General features: G+C 35.5%; 1 protein-coding gene across 2 annotated transcripts in view; it reads left to right on the forward strand.

Moving 5' to 3' along the window:
• ULK4 (unc-51 like kinase 4) overlaps nt 1–21878 on the forward strand; it is a 250325-nt gene that overhangs the window by 120934 nt on the left and 107513 nt on the right. For both annotated transcript variants that reach the window (XM_026081949.1, XM_026081950.1), the window contains one exon: nt 643–691. In XM_026081949.1, the coding sequence (XP_025937734.1) occupies nt 643–691 (49 nt within the window). The remainder of the gene's footprint in view (nt 1–642; nt 692–21878) is intronic.

Genomic DNA, 21878 nt, shown 5'->3' on the forward strand with positions numbered 1-21878 from the left:
ATTAATAAATATAAAGCTTTTTGAGATTTAAGAACAGAAAAAGCAGCATAAATTTGAAGTAGTATTGTTTTTGAGAATATTATTTCTTTTATATGTGAAGGTATGTGTCTGATTTTGGTAGGAAAATATAGCTAGGTTATTTTGGGTAACCACTCCTGATAACTTTCAAGAGTAGTGGCTGGAAGTATGTCATATATTAATATGTTAAAACCAAGAAGGTAGTTAATGGAGCATACATTAAAAAGCAAAACACAGCATATTTATAATTTTGCTATATGCATTGTGGGTCTATTAGTTCAAATTATTTTGTGCTGTATATTGACTGTTTCATAGTCTATATAGTATGGTGTTTCTGAATTTTAATTAATTTCTGCCATTTAAAAGATACTAATTTACCTACTGTTCCATTCACTTGCATCACGTCAGTGAAGCAGACCTAGAAATAATTTCCAAAGAAGTATTATATTGCTGTTTCTACTTAACAGCTGAAGTGGAGTTCATTTTTTGAGAGCGAGCCAAAAGCTGGAGTTCTGGGTCGTGGATTTTAGCAACAATTTTCCTGCTGCTCTACTCCTTTTGTGAGTTTAGTATGTTAAATAAGAATTCACCTCTCAAAATAATTTTTAAAATATGTTTTTACAGCTTTGTTGAAGAAAACCGCCTTGTTCCCGTTCTTTTCCAAGTCATCTTGGTAAGATTAAATTTCAGTTTTTATATGTTTTAATACATGTATTGTGTCTCTCAAATCAAGGCGTGCCAAACTTTAATAAATTTAATAGACGTGTTTATAAATCTTTGATAAAATGAAATTGAAGTCTATCAATACAAAAGAATTTAGTGCAGGCAGACATGTATGTGGTTCTCACCATTTATCTGTGTAAATACTTCCTTTTAGAAGGACTTGTCTTTTTTGAGCCATATAAAAATCTGAACAAGAGAATTATTTTGTATGATTCTTAATTAGAACCATATATTTTGTCTACTCAAATGACAAGGGCCAAAGAGGATTTGTTTTATTTAACAGTATCAAACCAGAGTTTGATTATGATTATAATCCCCCTCCCACTGTTCATTCATATAGAATTTCTTTCAATATGAAGTATTAAGGATGATATTTTGGACAATAATATGCTGAATTTCTATTGCTAAATAGAGATCACGGGGAATAAAATGCTGATGGATTGCAATTCTGTAATGTTGAGAAAAAACATGCTAATGAAGAAGAAAAATCTATGGGATAGTTTGGAATCTGGGTACTGTGCTGTCTACTAGCCCTCTCATTGATAATTTCCGGGATCTCTTGTGTGCGTGTGGTTTTTTCTTTTTTTTCTTTCTTTCTTTTTTTTTATTCATAGACTTGTATCAGGTAAGTGTTCTGTTATGTAAGCATGTTCTTGATGAATACTAAATATGCATGATTTTTGCGGTGCAGGCAGATTGCATAGTTGTTACTATATCATTCTTGAAATTCAATCTTACTTATGGTAGAACATGTTCATAAATGTGATTCTGAATCAAGTTTAATTTTCCTTTTTTCAATTTATTTTCACCTTTTCTCTTCCTTTACAGTGATTTATTTCACTGCCTATTGTTATAAATCACTTTAAAACCAAATATTCAGATAAACCCTTTTTTATTAAAATTACCTCTTTATTAATGGCAGACTTTTCCAGTAGCATGCAGAACACAACTTTTATTGTACCTGGTGTACATATATGAATGTACAAATCTGAGAAACTCTTCTTTTGACAAGTATTAACAATAAAAACAGCATTCCACAGCATTTCATAAAGAAATAGTATTGACTGAAGTGTGGTACTTACAGGTAGTCAAATGTTTCATGTTGATATCCTCAAGTACCTAACTAATGTTTGAAACATGTCCAAGTGTTGAAATTTTGAAGGTTTACTGCCAAAAATGATTATTATATATTTTTAGTTTAGTAGATAGCTATGAGAATATGAGGATGATCTCGAGAAATAAGCTCTAGAAATCTGTCCCAGATTTTGAAGAACTTTTTATAACTTACTTATAGTCATGATATGTGAAATGTATGTATGTTATGGTATGTAAAAGTAGGATAAGTTGGAGTCAGCTAAAACTACTCCTCCCCAACCCCCAGTGCACACAGTTTGACTTCATGTGTGCTAGAAATAGCTTTTTAGAGAATAGAAAGTACCTACGCTGAAAACTGTATGACTGTTAATCCATAAAAATTCAGAGGTATCTTAAACCTGTGTAGCTATCTTGGAGCTTATGGTTAAAGCTGTGGGAGGAAAAACCTTATAATTTTTAGAGAGAAGAAAAATACATTTTCAACATGCCTTGTTTGGGGAGAACTCATGTAGTCACCATGTAAGGCAGTTAAGCTCCACAAGTGCACTGGCTGCCGGCTGTGATTGTGGCTGGCCCAAGGGATGTGACTGTCCCTAAACGGGAGTGCTGCCCTCCTTACTATTCTCCTGTGTTCCCTACAGAAGAGTAAATTCAGCAAAGGAAAGATAGACAATTGGGAAGTCTCAGTAACCAGGGCTAATCAGGGGATTAGCGCATTTTGGTTTTGGAGCCATGTGGATAGCAGTGACTTTTACGAGCAGGGTCAAACAAAGTAAAGGAAGTAGTATGCCTGCAGATAAGAGAAATGGGAACTCGAGATGCAGGAATGCTAAGTTTGGGGGAAGCTTTCAATGCACTCCAAAAAAAGAAAGCAAAACAAAGGTATAACTGCAGTATGAGTAGACATTTATCTAGCTATAATGTCTAAAGAGGTCGGTAAAGATGTAATGATCTGTATCTGCATATGTTTTCATACACACAAAAAGGAAGCACACTGACGATATGTTTGAGTATATACAGAGCAATATGACATTGAAAAACAGAAGGAAAGCTGACATAATAATGTGTGAAATTTAAGTGGTGTGAACTCTCTGTGGTGACAAGCTTAAAAATAATGAACCAAATTCCATGATGATTTTACAAGTTGATGTAAGGTATAAACATAAAATATAGGTATTGATGAAGTAGAAGAGATGGTAGCAGGAAAAATTACTGTGGGATATGTTGCATGTTGTACTTGATACTTTTTTTGCTACACCCTTAGCATTCTGTTTGTAATATTTTGTCTTTGTACAGTCTCAAACCTATGAACTATCTGAAAAATCAATATATTATATAAAATATTCTTTTTGACTCTCATACTGTCAAAGTGAGTTTTTAATGGAATTGAAAGTGTTTTACTTCCATATTTCTAAATTGTGTATTCATGTTTGTATTTTAGACTGCTACAAACATTTTTCTAAGAAAGAAGCATTAAAGTTGGTGTATGTGCTATTTTTTAGTCTATCTTCCTTTTTTAAGTGGCTGTTATGGTGCCACTGAGGAGAAAAATTAAATAAAATTGAAGGCCCTGGGGAGAAAAACCTTCCACACATCATAAATGTTACCTGGCTTTTCTTTAGTGCTGAGTCTAAACTATTGCATATAAAAGAAATTCTATATGACTGGTGAAATTATATTTTTCTGCAGATAAATTTTAAAGATAAAGCTAATGATGCTGGTGATTAGAAGCTCAGTGCTATTCACTTTTTAAAGTCCACTAGTCAATTGTGTGCCTATCCTATTAAAGTCTCTAGTATAAGTTTTAACACACCAGCATCTCTCAAACCAGCTTCCACTGTCAAATGATTTTTGCACCATCCTGTATTTTTAAAGGTCAGTGATCACATGAAATGTGAGGAAACATAGATGGCTTTTAAAGATGCATCCTTTTAATGAAAATGCCTTTCTAGTAAATCTGAAAGCTGTTATATTGGTAAATGATATCTTGCTATTAAATACCATCAACAAAGGCAGATATATCTTGATGTCTAAACTGCATAATCTAATTTAAAGGTACAAATCAGTTGTTATTTTGTATTGTTGGTCCATCTTTAACACCTTTCAACAGTGCATAATTTTAGCAAGTCCACATTTTCATCAGAAATTTTCTTTACATTTGTTGAACTAATTAAAATTTATTAAAAATTATATTTAAATTTTTAAATAAAGTAGGAAGCTATTATTATGGAAACATGACTGTGAGAAGTAACACATTATACATATTCAGATCTTTTAGTTTATTTTTCCTAGTTATGTCTCAGTTTAAGCTTTTATACTGTCGCCATGTATTTTGGGACTGCTGTATGAATCCATATGAAGAAGTTTAATTACATCATTGGACATCTTAAAGTAAAGGATCACATACCTTTCATGTTTTTAATAGAATGCAGTACACCTATACTCAAATGCTCAAAAAATGTAAAAAAAAAAAAAAAAAAAACATTGTTATGCTGACAGAGGATTTCTTCTTGGAAGGTTTGCTTTGTTGTAATTCGATTGCAATTCAGAATCAAATTTATTTTTCCATTGAGCTATAAGGAAGGGAGTATGAGCTTAAGCATGGCTATATGAAAAATTTTAATGGTTACATTCAAGTTAGTTAAACATATTAATACTTTAAAAGAAAAAATAAGCCACTCCAGTTTTGTTTAGTTAACAATTTCAAGAAGTCTAAGCATTTTGTGAAAACTTCCTCTGAGCAGGGATATATACCAATGTAAAACTAGATTTGGCTTTAAAACTAGATGGCTTTAAAAGTATGCCTTGGTTTAAAAAACAAACAAACGGTCAAAACCCTTCTATAAAAAATTCCTAAGAAGTCATGTAGCAGCTGAATGGAAGAAATGGTTGGATTTTATATTTCATTTTGAATTTTAATTGGGGAGAGAAAATCAAAGTACAGGAAATGGTTATGGTCAGAGATGTCACTCCTTGTGGTTCAGTTAAAGCAAGGAAGCCACCCACTTGGAGTCATTAAAAAAAAAAAAAAAGTGGAGAGTCTTGTTTTTTTGACAAGCCTGTCCTGTGAAAATGATAAAAAAGAGGAAAAAAAAATACTGAAGAGAGGAGAAATAGTAGCATCACTGTTATGGAAAATCAGGCCCGCTGGCCTCCATAACAGGGTCCGACCCTAGGTTCCTGCTGAGGCAGAAGTTCGAAGTCAGATTGGAGAGAAATAAAATTTAATGATACGCGTGCGGTAATTACAGGTCGAGCTGGGTGCCTCCGAAGAGGGACCCCGAACAAAGAAATCCCTGGGCAATTATACCCTTACAATCTAAATTCCCCACCCCTTAAGCGATAGTTTGGACCAATAGTAAYARTTAKRKCTSGRKTCTTCCCCTTCTTCACTGGGCCCCTTCATTGTCTCTAGGCAGGCTGCTGCTTATCTTCAAGGTTGCAACTTCTTTCTCTCTCCAGCTTGAACCGGCTCTGGGGCCCCCTTTTACTTATCTAAGTAAAAAGTTCACAGCCTGAGGCCTAAGGCTTCAGCAAATGTAGCTACTAATGCTAAGCAAGTTATGCTAAGCAGTTAATTCTAGACAACTTCAGTCCGATATTCTCTAACAATCACCACTCCTACTTTTCTAGGTTTCTATTTTATACTGAGAGACTGCAGTCAAATATCATTTGAAGCAACAGCTAGACTCCATACTGTTTTTCTGTTCAGCAGCCACATGGGCTGATACACACATGGGAGTGTACATCAGAGGTTATTGCTATAGTTGATGCGTTAGTTTGCTTCTGTGAGCCTCCCTGACTAACCACCTTTTAATCCAGCATGATTCCTGCTGTATTAGTTGTCTGCAGGAGTGGGGAGCTTACTTCTAGGTCTAGCAAGTACTTGTGGGTCATCCAGGGTGGATACTTGAAACAGTAGGGTAGGAGAGTGCTTGTATGGTATAGGGAGTACAAATTGATGCTGCCAAACTCAACTGCTCTAGAAAACTAGAATGGTGAATATAGCCAATAATATAAGCTCTAGCACTTCTTGTGAAAAGGTATTTGACCCTCTACACTGTAAATGAATTTTGGGCTGAGGTCCCTCTTGAAGTTGAATGCTTGCATGAGAAGGCTGATACTGCTGGTAACTGATAAGTCTGGATGTTTCACTGCAGTCTGCCAGCCTGCTCAGTTTTTAAAGAAAGAAGGTATCTGGAAATGGTTAGGGAGCATGTGTTTTAAAGAACAGGAAATAGTATTTATTTTAATAGCTTTGTGTGTTGTATTCCTGTTTCTGATTGAGTGTTCAATGCTATTGTAAGAAGGTTAAATGCAATGACTAATTTTGGTGTGCTTTATCTGCTCATTCCTGCTTTTATGCAAAATCAGCATTTATGAGATATCTGAAATTAGAGTCTGAGAATGATTTTATGGCTTCCACAGGATGAACATTAGTGTTAAGAATCTGGAGTCTATCCGTAATGAATTTCTCTAAATATTTTTTTTTCTCTTTGTGAAATGTGTGCATTTCCTAAAATCTGCTAGATTAAATGGCAAAATTCTATGCTGTGGCAGTGTATTATATGTAAAACTGCTGTGACTGGCTGGGAGTAGATTTCCTATAATCTATGAGGATTTCTGAAAGTGAAAATACCCAAGTACTATTGTAATTGGTGACTTATAGAGCAAAATAATTACTTGTTTTGAAAGAGATTTCATATCCAAATAGGGATTGAGGGGAAATTAGTGAGAAAGTGTTAGACCATCCTGAGATGGTCTGACATTCTGAGAAATTTGAAGAAAACAGAGGTAACACACTTAAAAATTGTTATAAGTAGAAGAATACTTCAACAATGATTATGGTATAATTTTTTCCAAACTTGCAAATTTCTTACTGATTTGTTGAAGTCTCATGTCAACATTCAATAAGATATTATGTTTATTCTTTTCTTAATGCGAAGTGAGTGTTTTTAAAGACTAAATGAGATATTGTTAAAGGAAATGGTGTACAATTTCCAGTATTCAAGAACTAAAATTCAGCTCTGCTGGTAGAAAAGTTTTTTCATTACTGACTTGCTTAAGCACTTTGGTTTAAGGGTGAGATGTCCGAAACTACTTATCTCTTTTAATTTGTTAACTTAATAAGAGTATATGCTTAGAGATAAACCTGCACATCAAAATGCATACCCTTGGAATAAATTTGTGCAAGTGTAACATTTCTGAGGATTTTTTAACACAGAGCAGAACCTTACATTAAAAAAAACTTTTAAGAAACAAAGTTATTTTTTGTTTTGTCATCAACTTTCTGTCAGTAGCTTCTGAGGAAGAGTTTATATATCTGCATGTTTGTAAATGATTAGTGTTGAATCAGGCTGTTAATCTGTTATGGTCAATTGTTTTCCATTAGTATTAACACTGTACACAGAATGCACTCTTTAACAGTTTTATTTCTTGAAGCGTTACTATTATCTGCTTAATTGATGGTAATGAAACTATTATAAGCCAAAATGCGTGGTACTAAAGCTATTTCTGATTGTTGTTAGTAATGAGAACCCATGATGYGTGGTTCCCCCCCGATCTTGTTTGGTAGGGTTAGTGACGAAAAGGTCAGCAAAAGTTTCCTTTGCAGAGGCACTTCTCTGCGAGGAAGATTAATACGAGAATGGTTTTAAATATCATTTTAGCTTATGTTAGACTTTCAAGTAATGTTTGCTATAACCAGGAAGCTTAAGGCTTATCTGTGCTGCAGTCATTTTGTGGCTGCAATTCATGAAGACATTTCCACCTACCTTTGAACTAGTAGTGTGGCTGATAATATTAGCGTGGATGCAACAAGAGAGCTTGGAACATACAAAGCCTCCTCGTGACAGCTCAATAAATACTTGGGCAGTTAGCTGCTGCGGCCACACTGCTTTGGGTCCCCTAGCTAGTTCAAAGCAGAGGATGTCTGCATGATTAATGTTTGGATGTCCCATACCTGAAAAGATCAATATAGTTTGAAGAAATCTCATGGAAAGAACTGGAGTGTCAGAAGTCATGGTAACATATTCTAGTGACCTGAAGACTGGGTGGCAGCAGCCTGCTGCTTGTTTTGAGAGGTGTCTTATATCTCCTATTCTATGTGTGCCACTTCTGTTCCTTTTTTTTTTCCTGCAGATCATGAGCTTGAGCTAATGAGAGAAATACTGTGTAAATAAAACTTCTGGATTTAAAACTTTAAAAATGTTCTGAAAAATTCCTGTTAAAGCTGCTAGCTTTAAACAGAGCCAAAATCATTTACTTTTGCTCCATGACTTTGAGAGAATTGTTGTTGTTTTTTTTTTTTTTTTCCAAGTGGTATCACGAGCTGATTCTTTAGCTTTTTATGTAGAGCAGTTTGAGTCAAATAGTTTTGACTGTGTTTTTAATTCCTCTTTCTAAGCTTGAGAGATCATAATGACAGTAGTTTTATGTGTATTTGTTATAAATAACAGAATTGGAGAAGAACAGGTTTTTAGGGCAGAGTACTTGAAGCACATGATTCATGGAAGGAAGAATGGACTTGTTGACAGAATACTGAGAAAGTTAAGAAAACTGCTTCCTACTCCCATTGATGATCCATATTTCTTCTTGACCCTGGGCAAATTGTATAAGCTTTCTTTTTCAGATGCAGTTAGTGTGCTTGAATTTTTGGGGTGTCCGGTGAAGACATTATTAGGGTTGGTGAAGACATTAGGGTCTAAAATATAAATATACATCACAGAAATGTAGTAATGATAAGTTCATTAGAGTTTCAAAGGTATTCAGTGTTATGAGAAGCACTGTACAAATTCTAAATAAATGTGAGCAGCCTATTTCATGACTGTATGTCTGTGTAGATCTATCACCAAGAGAATTGCTGGTGGAAGATGAAAAATATGTGAGGGGAAGCAAATCTATCCTTTAAATCACTTTAATATTATAAGTTGATGTTGCAGATAATAAAATGAATTTTAATAAGGAAAAAGATTATTACTAAAGCACCTCCTTCTATCACTCTTTCTCTTATCTAGAAAATTATTTTGAACAATTGCTCCTGTTAGAGGAGTGGATAAAGTTACTCACAAAATCACCTGAAGCTCCACATAAGTACTTCTGAGAGAAAAATTGAGTCCACAGTACTTATGTCGGTATTATGTTTTTTTATGGGAAGGAAATTCAGCTATCTGCATCTTAAAAGAATTGCTTTCCCTTGCTAGACACTTATATTTTAGTGTGTCTGCTACATAACTACTTTTTTATTTTATATTCAGTGCTAAGGGACTTAAGAAAACTCATGTATAAACAATACTGTCATGTGTTTTTTGGTAGCTTTTTTAATATCTTGTCCCAGAAAGACTAAATTTTTACAGATAATAAACATTAGTCTAAAAGGCTTTAGTAAGTTTTCAAGCTAACTATAACATAGTGGAGAAGGAAAGCACAAACTAAAGTATGTAAGCCCATGCCTTGCAGAAATAGTGACCATGATTGCTACTGATACTAGAACACTTCTTTAATTTTTATGATGTTGTGACTGTGGTGTATCTCTTTGAGCTCACTGTTCATGCTGTATTTTACTGTTCTTCAGTAAGCAGTGCAAGAATACTGCTTTTGTGGAGTGTGGTGGTTTGGTGGGTGGGTGGGTGTTTTTTTGTCAAGGGGAGTTCTGTGCCCGGTTCTGGGCTCCCCAGTGCAAGAAAGACATTGACATCCTGGGGCGAGCTCAGTGGATATACAACATGATGGTCAGGGGGCTGGTGCACATGGCATATGAGGAGAGGCTGAGAATCCTGGTTTCATCCAGCCTCAGAAAAGAAGGCTTGGGGGAATCTTATTCCTGTCTGTAACTACCTAATAGGAGAGTCTAGAGAAGATTAAGCCTGACTTTTATATGCAGCACACAGTGAGAAGCACAATAGGCAAATGAATGCAGGCTGGAAGATGGGAAATTCCAGCTTGATATAAGGAAAACATTTTTTTTTCCCCATGAGAAGAGTGATCAAACACTGAAACAGAGGCCCAGAGAGCTTGTAGTATCTCCATTCTTGGAGACATTTGAAAAATTGACTAGACACAGCCCTGAGCAACTTGCTCTAATGAGACTGCTTTGAGTAGGGGGTTATACTGGAGGTTCTTTTTAGCCTACATTGTTTTGTGATTTGATTGGCCCAATCCAGTCTGTCTTGCTTTCAAAAACAAATAAAAACTTCACCAACAACAAAAACTGTATTGGTGCTTGCAAACACGTGTTATGTCCTCACATGCCACCACCATTCACTGTGTTCTACCCATAGTTATGTATGTTAACTCCTGGATTAGGAACCAAATCAGTAGTCTTCTAGATCAGTCTGGGTTTCTGAGCTCAATATCCTTTTCCCACTACCTAATCCCCTGTATGCTTTGACCTTCAAGTGAGCAAGGTGGAAGAATGGTGATGATGTTGTTTATTCAGCTGACTTGGCTCCACTCCCATTTCTCCCTTACCTGAGCTAGCAAAATTCTGTACTGCATGAGAGGTGTTTTCTTGTGAACCAAATCCAAGATAGACTGTAGGCAGGGTTGCATGGATGTATAAAGTTAATGGGTGTTTTTGAAAACTTGTTTTGTCTGGCAATACTCTTGGACATTATGAAAGTTGTCTTAAATATGAATATTGCTCTTGTGGTTTCTGAACAGTGCTCTGAACAAATTTTTAAGTGGTATATATGACACTTTTGTGATTATGTAATTTAAATATTGCCATGGAAAATTTGAGGCAAAAGAGGTGATCTTGTTTTCCTAATGGTTATATTTTTTACTTAAAAACAACGTAGCTCTGAACTTTAAGGGAACATGCTAACTTCAGCTTTGCACCTACAAATAAGGTGGTTGCTATTAGATTTTTATTGGAAAACTAACTTAAATGGTTAGGAATACATAGTTTGTTCAAATACTGTGTTGAGACAAGAATAGTTTTGAATTCTACTTATATTGTTTCTTATATTTGAATTGCAAAGTATTTTCTTTCAGAAATTGTCTATGTTTTTGCAACACTTGAAAGTGTTTTCTGCAATGGCTCTTTCTTCACTATGCTACATCATTTAAATATATGTTGGTCAGGATTGTTCTGTATAGTTCTGAGATTTAATTATTGGGTGTTTAGAAGACTTAAATATGGGTGTATATGTACATGTGTCTGTGTGTTTATATATTTCTATGTCATGGAATTAGAGAGTGCTTTGAGAGTTTTTAGAAGGGTAATAAAACAGGCCAGTTTTAAACTTTAAGAAAATATATATATATTAAACTTATTACCTGCACACTTCATGTGAATGGCTAGTTCTTACATGTAATTAATCATTATTGCTACATGTTCACTACATGTACAAAGCTCCTCATCTTTAACACTTATATTGTAAATTAGCTGTGAGCATAAAATGTCATGGAGCTGATGCTGTATAGTTAGCTCTGATGGCTTTGTTCCTGGATGGTCTGTGTAGCCACTGGGTTCAAGGTGATCAGGATCAGGCTTGAGAGCTCCTTAATGAGAGGAGGTGGAACTGAAGGAGGCTGCCTTCTTTCTTCATCTTTTCTGAGTTGTCATTGGTGTTTCCTGGTTCTTGTTCCCCTCCTAAAAGGGAAATCTCAGCTGCTCCTGATACTGCTTATTTTTGGTTTTGCCAGTCGTCTTCCTTGTGTGTTTGACAGGATATCCTGTCCATCTATAGTTCTTTGCATGTATGTAGTTCTTTATCTTACAATTTCTTTCTTACTTGGATACCCTTGTACACACAAATGCACAGGTCTCTTATTTGCCCCTTTAGTGGTCACATTGTTGACGTGCTTATGTAAAATGGTTACACATTGTTTTGGCTGTGCCATTGCACTGTTAGAAAATACTGGTGTGCTATTGTTGGGTAAACTGTTTTACTAGGCTTATATTTGGGTTCAAGGCAAATTTTAATATTAACTATATTTTGAGTAGTGCACTTTTAATTTCACAGAATCACAGAATGGTTGAGGTTGGAAGGGACCTCAGGAGATCATCTAGTCCAACCCCCCTGCTCAAGCAGGGTCGCCTAGAGCACGTTGCACAGGATCGTGTCCAGACGGGGTTTGAATATCTCCAGAGAAGGAGACTCCACAACCTCTCTGGGCAACCTGTGCCAGTGCTCTGTCACCCTCACAGTGAAGAAGTTTTTCCTCATTTACAGGTGTCTCAAGCCTCTACTTTGGCTATATGAGGATACCCCTGTATTTTTGTGTGTCAGGGTAGACACAGGCTTATCTCCAGAAGCTGAAGYTATGATGAAGAAAGAGTCAGGCCTAATTAGCGTAATTATAGGTCTAGTCTCAGATTAAATTCAGTCCTTTGAATTGTAATCTTCTGAGTAAAAAACTTGTGTGAGGAATAACAAGATGGATTTAATGGTTTGCATTTTCTGCATAAACAGAGGCTTTATGATCCATCAAACTGAAAATTAGGAAGAGGATGCTAATTCTTTCGATGTTTTGCACTGCTCTTTTTATATTGCAGCAGTATGCACCTTGGCATATAGCACACAGCACAAGACAAAGATTTTTGCTCTGCAGCAGTGGGTTGGCTGTTGAAGTTCAGGTACCAGCAGTACCTTTCTACTTTCCTTCTCTATTTCAGAAATGAAGCTTTCTTGTATGAGTCTTTTAAATGATCTCTGATACAGTATGAGCTTGTAAATCTCTGAATTTCCAGTTTTAAAAGTATGCACAGACATAATGGATTTTTGTCATATTTTTTGTTTGATGCGTGGATAGGGGGAAAAAATTGGAAAAGAATACTGGTAATGGTCTTGACATGATCCAAAGTATTTAAATTAAACTGACAGATGCCTAAAATTCTTAGTAAGTACTGTAAATCAGTATAGATGCTCTAGCTTGCCAAATTCCAATCTGTTTTTACCTGCTCAGGCAAAGGTCACAGTATGTTTAAAGATTTAAAGCCTTTGTTGCTACAGACATTCAGGTATACTTGTGGGGTTTTTTGTGTTGTGTTGTTTTTTTCTTGTCAAACACTCTCTTCAAGTCAGGCATTAAGAACAAATTTTAAGTTATAGGTATTACTATTTTACCATCCCTTTCTACTGTACATTTTGACAGTTTTCCAAGGAATTGTACATTTGTGAATGTTTGAGCTTGCTGAATGTTGGGAAGCAGTATCTATTTTCCAGGCACGGATAATTGGTTCCTCTGGAAACTTGGGGCTCTGTCCAGCAATTTAAGTTACGCATCACAGCATGGAAATGCCCTACAACTCTCTTTTAGCAGTAGGTCTTTCACCAAGCGAGTTGATTTTCCTGTGTCTGATGTGCATGCAGTCTCTCACAAGTGCATCTCACAAGAGATGCGCTGGACTCTTAAATACTCTTACCCTTTCTTACTTTTATACTTTCTTAATTTTTTTTCCCCCCCATTTCTAATGCTAGGAACATGCAGCTCTATTGCTGTTTTAAAATAGTCTTGAAAATTCAGGTGTGACGTATCTCACAATTTTCAGACTTGTTTTAATTTTTGTTTTTGTGCCACATCCATGCCCAAGAGAGCATCCGTTAGGTCCTTCAGCACCAGGGTAAGGAGTGAGAGATAGTGAGATTTGTATGTATGTCCTTTTCTGGCATGGCTTACTTTGTTTCTTGCTGTTCAATCAGAATGTTTTATGATAATATTTTCTAATATGTGAATATCTTAACTTTTTTTTTTTTTAAAGAAAAATGCTTCCTACTTCCTTCTTTATAGTTTCAAATTTGATTATTTTTGATATATAGTCATGTTGACTCTATTGTTACATAGCTTTGCGTCATCCAAGCTAATGCAGCAAAATAACAATGGGTCTTCATATTCAAGAGGGGAAACATCCTATGAAAGATGTATAGGAAAAAGAAACATAAAAAAATGCTTTCTCCTGCTTCGTAGAATTTGTTACATAATATTTGTATAGCTACTAAATTAGGAAGGATATTGTAGTTGTAGAAATAAGACTACTTTATCATAGGAATGCTTTCAATCATGAAAAAATTAACACTAACAGTGTCATATCACTATGTTCAACATTTTTGGATAGTGCACAGTCTAGTACAGTAGAGGCTGCTATAAAATACTTCCAAGTAGAAATGGCAGATGCTGAAAACTGTAGTAGTCTGAAAAAATAGAAAAAAAGTTTGTTCATTTTAGTTTTTGTTTGTTTGTTTTAGCTGAAGTAATGACATAAGTCTCAGGGTGGGTTTTTGTTTTCATTTGAACTGTTTTAAATACCCTGTTTCTATTTATAAATCTATGGCTGTGAGAGGGTACTGATAACTATTCCCACTTTCTATCTCTTGGAGCATTCATTTGTGGAATTAAGAGTAGCTCAGAGAGTAGGAGGTAGGCAGCTGAACCTAAAAATCTAGTTAATTGCTTCTTGCTATGAGAGAGGCTATTTCTACATTAGTAAATAGTATGACTTAACAGGATCAGAACTGTAGATTGAAAGAGCTGGAACCAAGCACTCAACAGGCATGCTATAGACTTTCAGGGATTTTTATAATATGCTAACTCTAAAGGACCCAATGATTTGAGTGCTTTGGGTTCCTGTAGTGTGTCGTTCAGTTTTGTTTCATCCAAAGGGGATCCAGTTCATGTGCTCCAAACACACTCTGCATCTTACCAAAGCAAAGCAAGTGTGGTGATCAGGAGGTATTCTGCAGAGTGTACGTGTGATCTAAACTGAAATGCTAGTATAGACACATCCTTAATGAAATGTTTTCCTTAAGCTTGTTGTCAAGACATAAATACAGCAACCCTGTATGATGAGTCCTCTCTGAAAGTATTAGAATGAAGGATTGATTCTTGAAGTGTAATATGTATTAAGACAAACAGGTCTTAATAATGTCTTAATGTCTTAAAAATTACCCAATTATGGGGAAGCAACAAAATGTGATAGTGTTTATAGGTGAAGAAAAACATACCCAACTGCATTACTCTAAGCTGTAAACATCTCTATATTTGCTGATTGCTGTTATTTAGGATCTAATTCTGCATTTTTTTTCTATCAGTTGCATTAGTTTTCATCATGAAAGGATTCAGCTGAGTTGCAGGAAGTCATGAAAACACATGAATACTAAAGCAGATCAGCTTTGGAAATTCCCCCTCTCTCTTTGTCTTTTCTTCCCCTCCCTCCCCACCGCCACATTTCTAAGTTACTGCTCTCAAAATACTGCTTTGTAGCACTGCTGTATACTGGTCCTTTTTAAAATATATACTTGTTAGTATAACTTGTTAACCTGTTACCCACTATTTATAAAGTAAATCAAGAATTGGTACCAGCTATCTTAATGTAAAGACGTGTTTGGAGACCAGTTGGAGGAAATTTGTAGAAGTAGAGCTAAAACAAATATAAATATGACTGAAAGAAAATTAAATATGCATGTTTTGACTAAACTAAGCTAATATCAGCATAAATGTCAGCAAGTACTTTAAACTGCAGTTGCAAAGAAAGTGTAAAGTCGCTTTAAGTAATAAAATGAAATTAATATATCTTTTTTTTTTAAAGGAGTTTGTATTCGAGTGAAACAGTCTATTAAATAGCCTTCCAAAATAGTCTGTGAAAACCTCTTCCATTAAGACATTTAGAATGGATCTCAAGAAAGCACTAATAAGTGCACCCTAGAAAAAAAGTTCAAGAGCAAGAAAGCAGTTTACATTAGCCAATGCATCTTTTTGACCCATAAGTTCTCTTTTTCCAAAGAAGATCTGACAGAATTTCTGGTGGAAGCAGAATAATACTTTTGATACTGGTTCCTAGGCAGATGAAGAGTTTCATGTAAAATGAAATGAAAACAAGCATACTTAGATGTAAACTATTACCTGTCTCTTTAACTGTTTCACCTTTAGAACATTTAAGCTTTGTATAATATGTGAAATATATACTAAGAAAGAAAATGATATAGTGTTTAGGAGCAGAATTATACCCAAGAGAAGCAAAATCAAGTACTAATTGATTTAATACTGGGTAGTCCATTATAGTTTAAATTGTGGTGTTAAGCATTTCCATTGTTTTTCTCTCAAAGTCAGATATCCTTTAAAAACTTGTCGCTTTCTCATGTGAAGGCTCGAGTCAGTCCATATGTAGTTCCAAAGACACACACATACACACACACACACACTCTCTCTCTCTCTCTCTCTAGAAAATTCCTCTCTTCATATATATAAAAAATCTCCTCTTATCTTTTCCTCTATATATAGAGAGAAAGAGAGAGGAAGAGGAAGAGATGAATATTTGCTGTAAAGGGGAAATGTCATTCTTTTACTTGTCCTTAATGATGAATGTCACCAGAAGCAGGAGTGTGGGTGCAGGACTGACTATTACAGTAGCCTGCCCTGAGACTTGGGTTTGCACACACTTGGTGTTTGTATCCTCTACCCTCTTGGTGGTTCTGCAAAGGAAAAGTGTTTTAAGATCTTCTAAGGTTCATGATGCAGAGTTTCCTGAAGAAGTTTTTTCCACCTTCAACTGTTTTATTTTCATATTCATAAAGCTGTTTAGCATTCACATATTCTTTCATCGCACTTGATATTTTTTATGAAAGTTTTGTACATAATCTTCAGGATCTTGTGAGTATCTGTACAATTTAAATCCTCATGAGCTTTTCTGTTACCCAGTTTTACTGTCTTTCAGTTGAAATTGAACTCCTTTTCAAAGCAATGCTGAAACCTGTATGTATTCTGAAGTACTGTGCAACTTGTCTGCTGTAAACAGTCCTAACTATACATATGCAGTGATGCAGTCTGTTTTGGCCGTTATGGCACAGGAATGAGATATTGTGGTTAGAAAAAAACAGTTTGAAAAAATCTGTTTAATGGTGAGTCAGAGGAGCAAATTGAATGTTATGAATTGTGAGAGAAACAAATACAGTGCTAAGCAGAGAAACGTTATGCCACTGTGTGCATTTATGGTTTCCTATCTCAACAAGAATATAGCAAAACTGCAAAAAGTGCAGAGAAAAGAGACTCAGGTGATCAAAGGTCTGGAGTGACCAGTGTAACAGAAATTATTCTTCCATACTCTTTAGTCTGGAAAGGAGATGATTGAGGGGTAGCTATGATAACTTTTAAAGTCATGAGTTGCCCATAGAAGGTGAATGGGGAACAACAGTACTACTTGCTCTATCTTCTAATATAAGAACTATATCTAAGAACTAGAGAGAGCTAGGACTATAAGAACTAAAGAATACTGGCAGTTAGTATCTTAAATACTAACAAAAGGAGGTACTGCTCCCTGTAGCATTAAGTTCAGCTGTGAGCTCTGTGCCATAAGGTACTGTGGGTGTTAAAGGTTTACTCAGATTCAAAAAGAGACTGGGCAAATTAGGGGAAGGATTGCRCTTGCCTGTCAGTTGATGGTTGGGCAGGGGGAAGGATTACAGCTCTGGGAAGCAGATGGGGCTGCTCTTTCTCATAACTGCCCGTATCCCATGGTTGGCTGCTGTGAGGCCCTGCAACCTCTTCTCCCTTTCTGGGAGCCCGCACCACACCTCAGCCCATCACTATATTGCAGATTGCAGATCAGGCTGAGGGGGATGTGGAGACCTCATGCAGAGGAGGGGCAGTAGCAATAGGCTGCAAATGTGTGAAATACAGGTACTGTTCTTTACTACTACTATGTGGGGATAGGAAGAATCCTCTCTTACCTACTTCTAATACATGAGACTTCACAAATCTGGTATTAAATATGTCCTTTACTTCCATTATGAATTAGAAGTTATGGGGTGAAATCCTGACCTTGCTGTTATTAGTGTGAATTTTGTGGGAGATTTTAAGTGGGTCATAGTTTTTACCCAAGGTTTTTATTGATGGTGATTAGTTTCTATATTTAAATAAATTTAATTTTTTTTTTGCTGTAGCAACAATATTAAAGCAAAATCTCATTCATTCCAAACTTTGCATTTGTCACACTGATTAAGACTAGTCCGTGAATTTATAATCTTCTTTTGCAAATCAAGTGTCAAGGCAAAGAGAAAGCATTTAAGGAAAATAGATACTGAAGTAAAGCTGAGATGCTTACTTTTCAGATCAAGAGTTATTGCCCGTGTGATAAGAATTTTGCTGTGACATTACCACTGTTCTGTCAAATGATTGAGGCATATCTGTTGATCTCATCTAAACAAATATTGGTCTAGAAATGTGGCAATTGCTGACTGTACATCTATTGACCAGCTGCATTCTGATGGCTAAGATAATAGGCTATTGTGTGCTTCACAATAGAGCTTGTACAAGAATATTGAACGTCCATGAATAGCTTCTGACTGGCTGAGGTTCCGTATTATGGTTTTGAACTCTGGTCGTTTGTCTAGAATTCTGTCTGGTTTGGATTCATTCATATATAATTCTTTCCTTATGTTAATGTCTTCTTGAAGAATTCATACTGAGGAATGATAATTAGATTTTAGAATGCCAGTCTTCCATGAAGTAAAGCAATTTAAATCTTCATGCTCTACTCTTGCTTTCCTGTTCTTAACTATAGTTATTTACTCATCGGCTTGTATTCTAGTTTCTGAACACACTTTGTTTTATAAAATGGTTTTTATAGGCAAATTTAAAAATCATTGCTATGCTAAAATAAATATATAGTTAAATATATGCAGAAAGATTACATCTACCATGATCCAGTCTTAGTTTATCTGCTCTAACTTTCTAAGTACAATTTTAAGCAGTAGCATCATCTCAGAGTCAGATGAAATTTTGGTAGTCTGATTTTTCTCTTCTGCTTGTCTTTCTAGTCTTCTCCTTGTATTACAAGGGTCAGTTTCTGCCCATTGTTTGCTTTGGGCAAGTAGTTCTTTACTACCCATGTGAGTAAAGGAGACAAAATTGTGCCCTACAACTACTTTTTTTTTTTTCATTTACTTGGCTTCTTTTAAACTCCTGCCTACCAAATAAAATAATAATCTGTTCAAACATCATGGTATTAAGTATGGTGGCTGACAGTCTTCACACTGCAGTTTAGCTGATAACCATAAATTGATACCTGTGGCAGATAATGTAGGCACTGTTTAGTGGATGATACTGCTTTTAATTTTCCATTGCTGTATTGTGTGATTTGATATGGAGTTTGGAATGAAATTAAGTTGTGTAAAAGGACAAAGCAGAATTGAGTTACTTTAGTCATCTGAATTTAGTTCATCAATATTCACAATAAAACTTTTGGTAGGGTATGCACCAAGCAAAAAGGATACATACGTGTGTTGATAGGTCCTTTCGTTACTGCGGAGAGCTAAGGATTATTCTGTAAACAGTCCAATTCTTTTGTGAAGTTGCACATTTGTCTGGCCTGTAACAAGTTCTGGAGTAGGATTTAAATTCACTACACATAGCTTTCTTTAGGGCTCACATCTGGATGGCATTGCAAGAGCATATTGCTGAAAGCAAACAGCCTAGCAGTTCTGATGATAACAATGGAGTCTGAGAAAACACGGGATGCCTGAATAAGATCCCATTAAAAAAGAGGGAGCGAGAGGGATGTCTAATGCAGTCCATTTAATGTAGAACTCTCCAGAGAGTGAAGTGGGGATTATGCCTGCTGCCCTTCTTATTAAAGACTGGTAGAGAAGATGCTTGCTGGGTGAATGATATCTCCATAACAGACGCTCTATTACTCATGAATACGTTTCTAATTATATCTTAATAATCTCAACCACAAATAGGAAAACAAAAATCTTTGTCTCCCTGAGTGGTTACCTTAGTGGCTGCAGGATTGGCAAGGTTTAGATTATCCATCTCCTCTCACTAGTCCCAGGGGACTTCATTGTGAGAAATGAGACGTGTTTATGATGGGGGAATTAAATTGTTGTAAAAGGTTATTTCAACAGACAGTTGAGAAATCATAATAAGATAATTTAGTGAAAAGGGGAGCTAGAGTATACTTAATGAAGCATGGTTAGATTTTATTTTCTTGCTATTTCAGTCATTAAAGGTACATTATCCTTTCTTGGACTTCATTTGGGCTCTTTGCCATAGGCTCGTTTTTTAGTAACAGAAACTTGCATGTTCCATTAAGATATGAAAATGGCTAATAATACCATACTCTGCTATCCCTATTTTTTTTAAATTTCAGTTACCAATTTTTCAGATAGATTTTAGCTATTTTCCTCTTTCAGTCTCGTATTTCCTTTCGTATCTATTGTACACATTTTTCAGTATGAATAACTATTCAAGGAGGACAGACTGAATAGAATGATGGAAAATACCAATATAATTATCTTAAATAGTATCTGTAAAATAGCTTATTATGAGTAATTAAAAAATTAAGTCCTTTAGCTATTACTAATACCCATGTCCTAACAAAGTTAATGTTTTAACCAGTTCATATAAAATATGTTTCTATGTTATCTTATTGGTCCATTTACTTGGACTTTTTTTATTCTTTCCTTCTTCAGCACAGTGGCAAATTACGTATCTCAGTGTATGCGATAAAATTTCCTTCTGGCCTCTAGTGATAATAAATTTAGTTCCTGATGATGTTTTATTGCCTCTCTTAGCATCAAAATACTATTTTAATATAAAAGTATCCAGCTCCTTTTCAGGCTATGAGTTTATCTGGGAGTATAACTACTCTTTGGTAGACAATGTGAACAGAGCAGCAGTATCTTGCTTATAGGGAGCTAATTACTCACGGTTTTCAGGGCTTGACTGTGTTGTTTGAGGGAGGAGATATTGGGTTATTTAAATGTTTCATGATATTATGCCACTTTTGGATGTAGGTGTCACTGGGGAAGGCCTCTTCAGATCAAGGGGAATTTCTGCTTGGGGTGGTAAGGGAGACAGAGGGGAGAGACAGACCTCYGACCAGACAGTAGCCTGTTAGTCAAGAATGCCTTAGGGGATGGGGTCAAGTTCAGGTCCTTGTTCAGAATCACTCAGAGGGAATGGCTGACTGGATTTCTGAAGCTCAGAATATGTATTTTGACTACCAGGCAAGATGTTATATTAACATCTCTCACCATCTCCTACTGAAGTCACTTCAATTTATATATATTAAATTTTCCTTGTAGCAGAGGCTTCTAATGATCTGGACTTTAACTTAGAATGAGGAGAAATAAAAGAACTTCAGTCCTCTACACTTCACATGAAAATGTGTACCACTATGGGGTACAGGTAGTATGAGAAGCTAGGGAATAGGTCAATGCAGAATGAGAACATCTTTTGAAAATTTGAACACTTGAGGAAGTGGAAAATCCAGATCTATTTTGAAACACCATAGAGTCTCAAGTCATTCAATTTTAAATGTTGCTAGAATAGTTTCACTTTAATTTTATATACATACGTACTTTCTTGTAAATTATTTTGATCAACTATAATATACATATGACATGTTTCCTGTCCTCCTTTTAAAGCAATAGGCATAAGTTTTCCTATAATTGTTTAAGGATATCTGTTTACTACAGAAATAAGCTAGTTGAAAAAAAAAGTTCACTCTTTTGGGGCTTGAGGGCCCTATATGTTTCCAGTTTTTTTCCAGGAGATACTTTTCTTAAAAATGACCAAAACCAGGAGGATTTGAATTGAACCTGTGCTCACAAGAAAACATATCATTGACTGGAATATATCTCTGTTGTTAACTAGAATTTATTTCTATAACTCGTACCAATTTTCAAACCTGAGTGCCTAAAGTCAGTTTCTTGACTTGGTATGTAGGCATCTAAATAGAAATGACTGATTTTGGCAAGGTAGGAATGGGGGAAGAGATTATGAAGAGAAGCATAATAAATCATTTGGAGATTACCCTGGAAAGACATGCAACTTAAAAAATGGTGTTCAACACATTGTTAATAATTTGCTCCATCTTTGTAGTAGAAGTAGGTTTTATTTAGAAGAGCTTCCTATTTGCTGATGTTAGTCATTCTTGAATCTGTCTGTGATCCATCTGTTAATCTGCTATAAGAATGGAATAAATTATGGGTGAAATCATATGTAGCAGCAGTGAGCATACTTTCTTTTAAGTCATGGTAGCTGATACCTCTTTGCAAATGCTTATGTGAAGCAGAATTATTATTCTTTCCTTGTAT

Source organism: Apteryx rowi, unplaced genomic scaffold (assembly GCF_003343035.1).
Source record: "Apteryx rowi isolate R43461 unplaced genomic scaffold, aptRow1 scaffold_562, whole genome shotgun sequence".
NCBI lineage: Eukaryota > Metazoa > Chordata > Aves > Apterygiformes > Apterygidae > Apteryx > Apteryx rowi.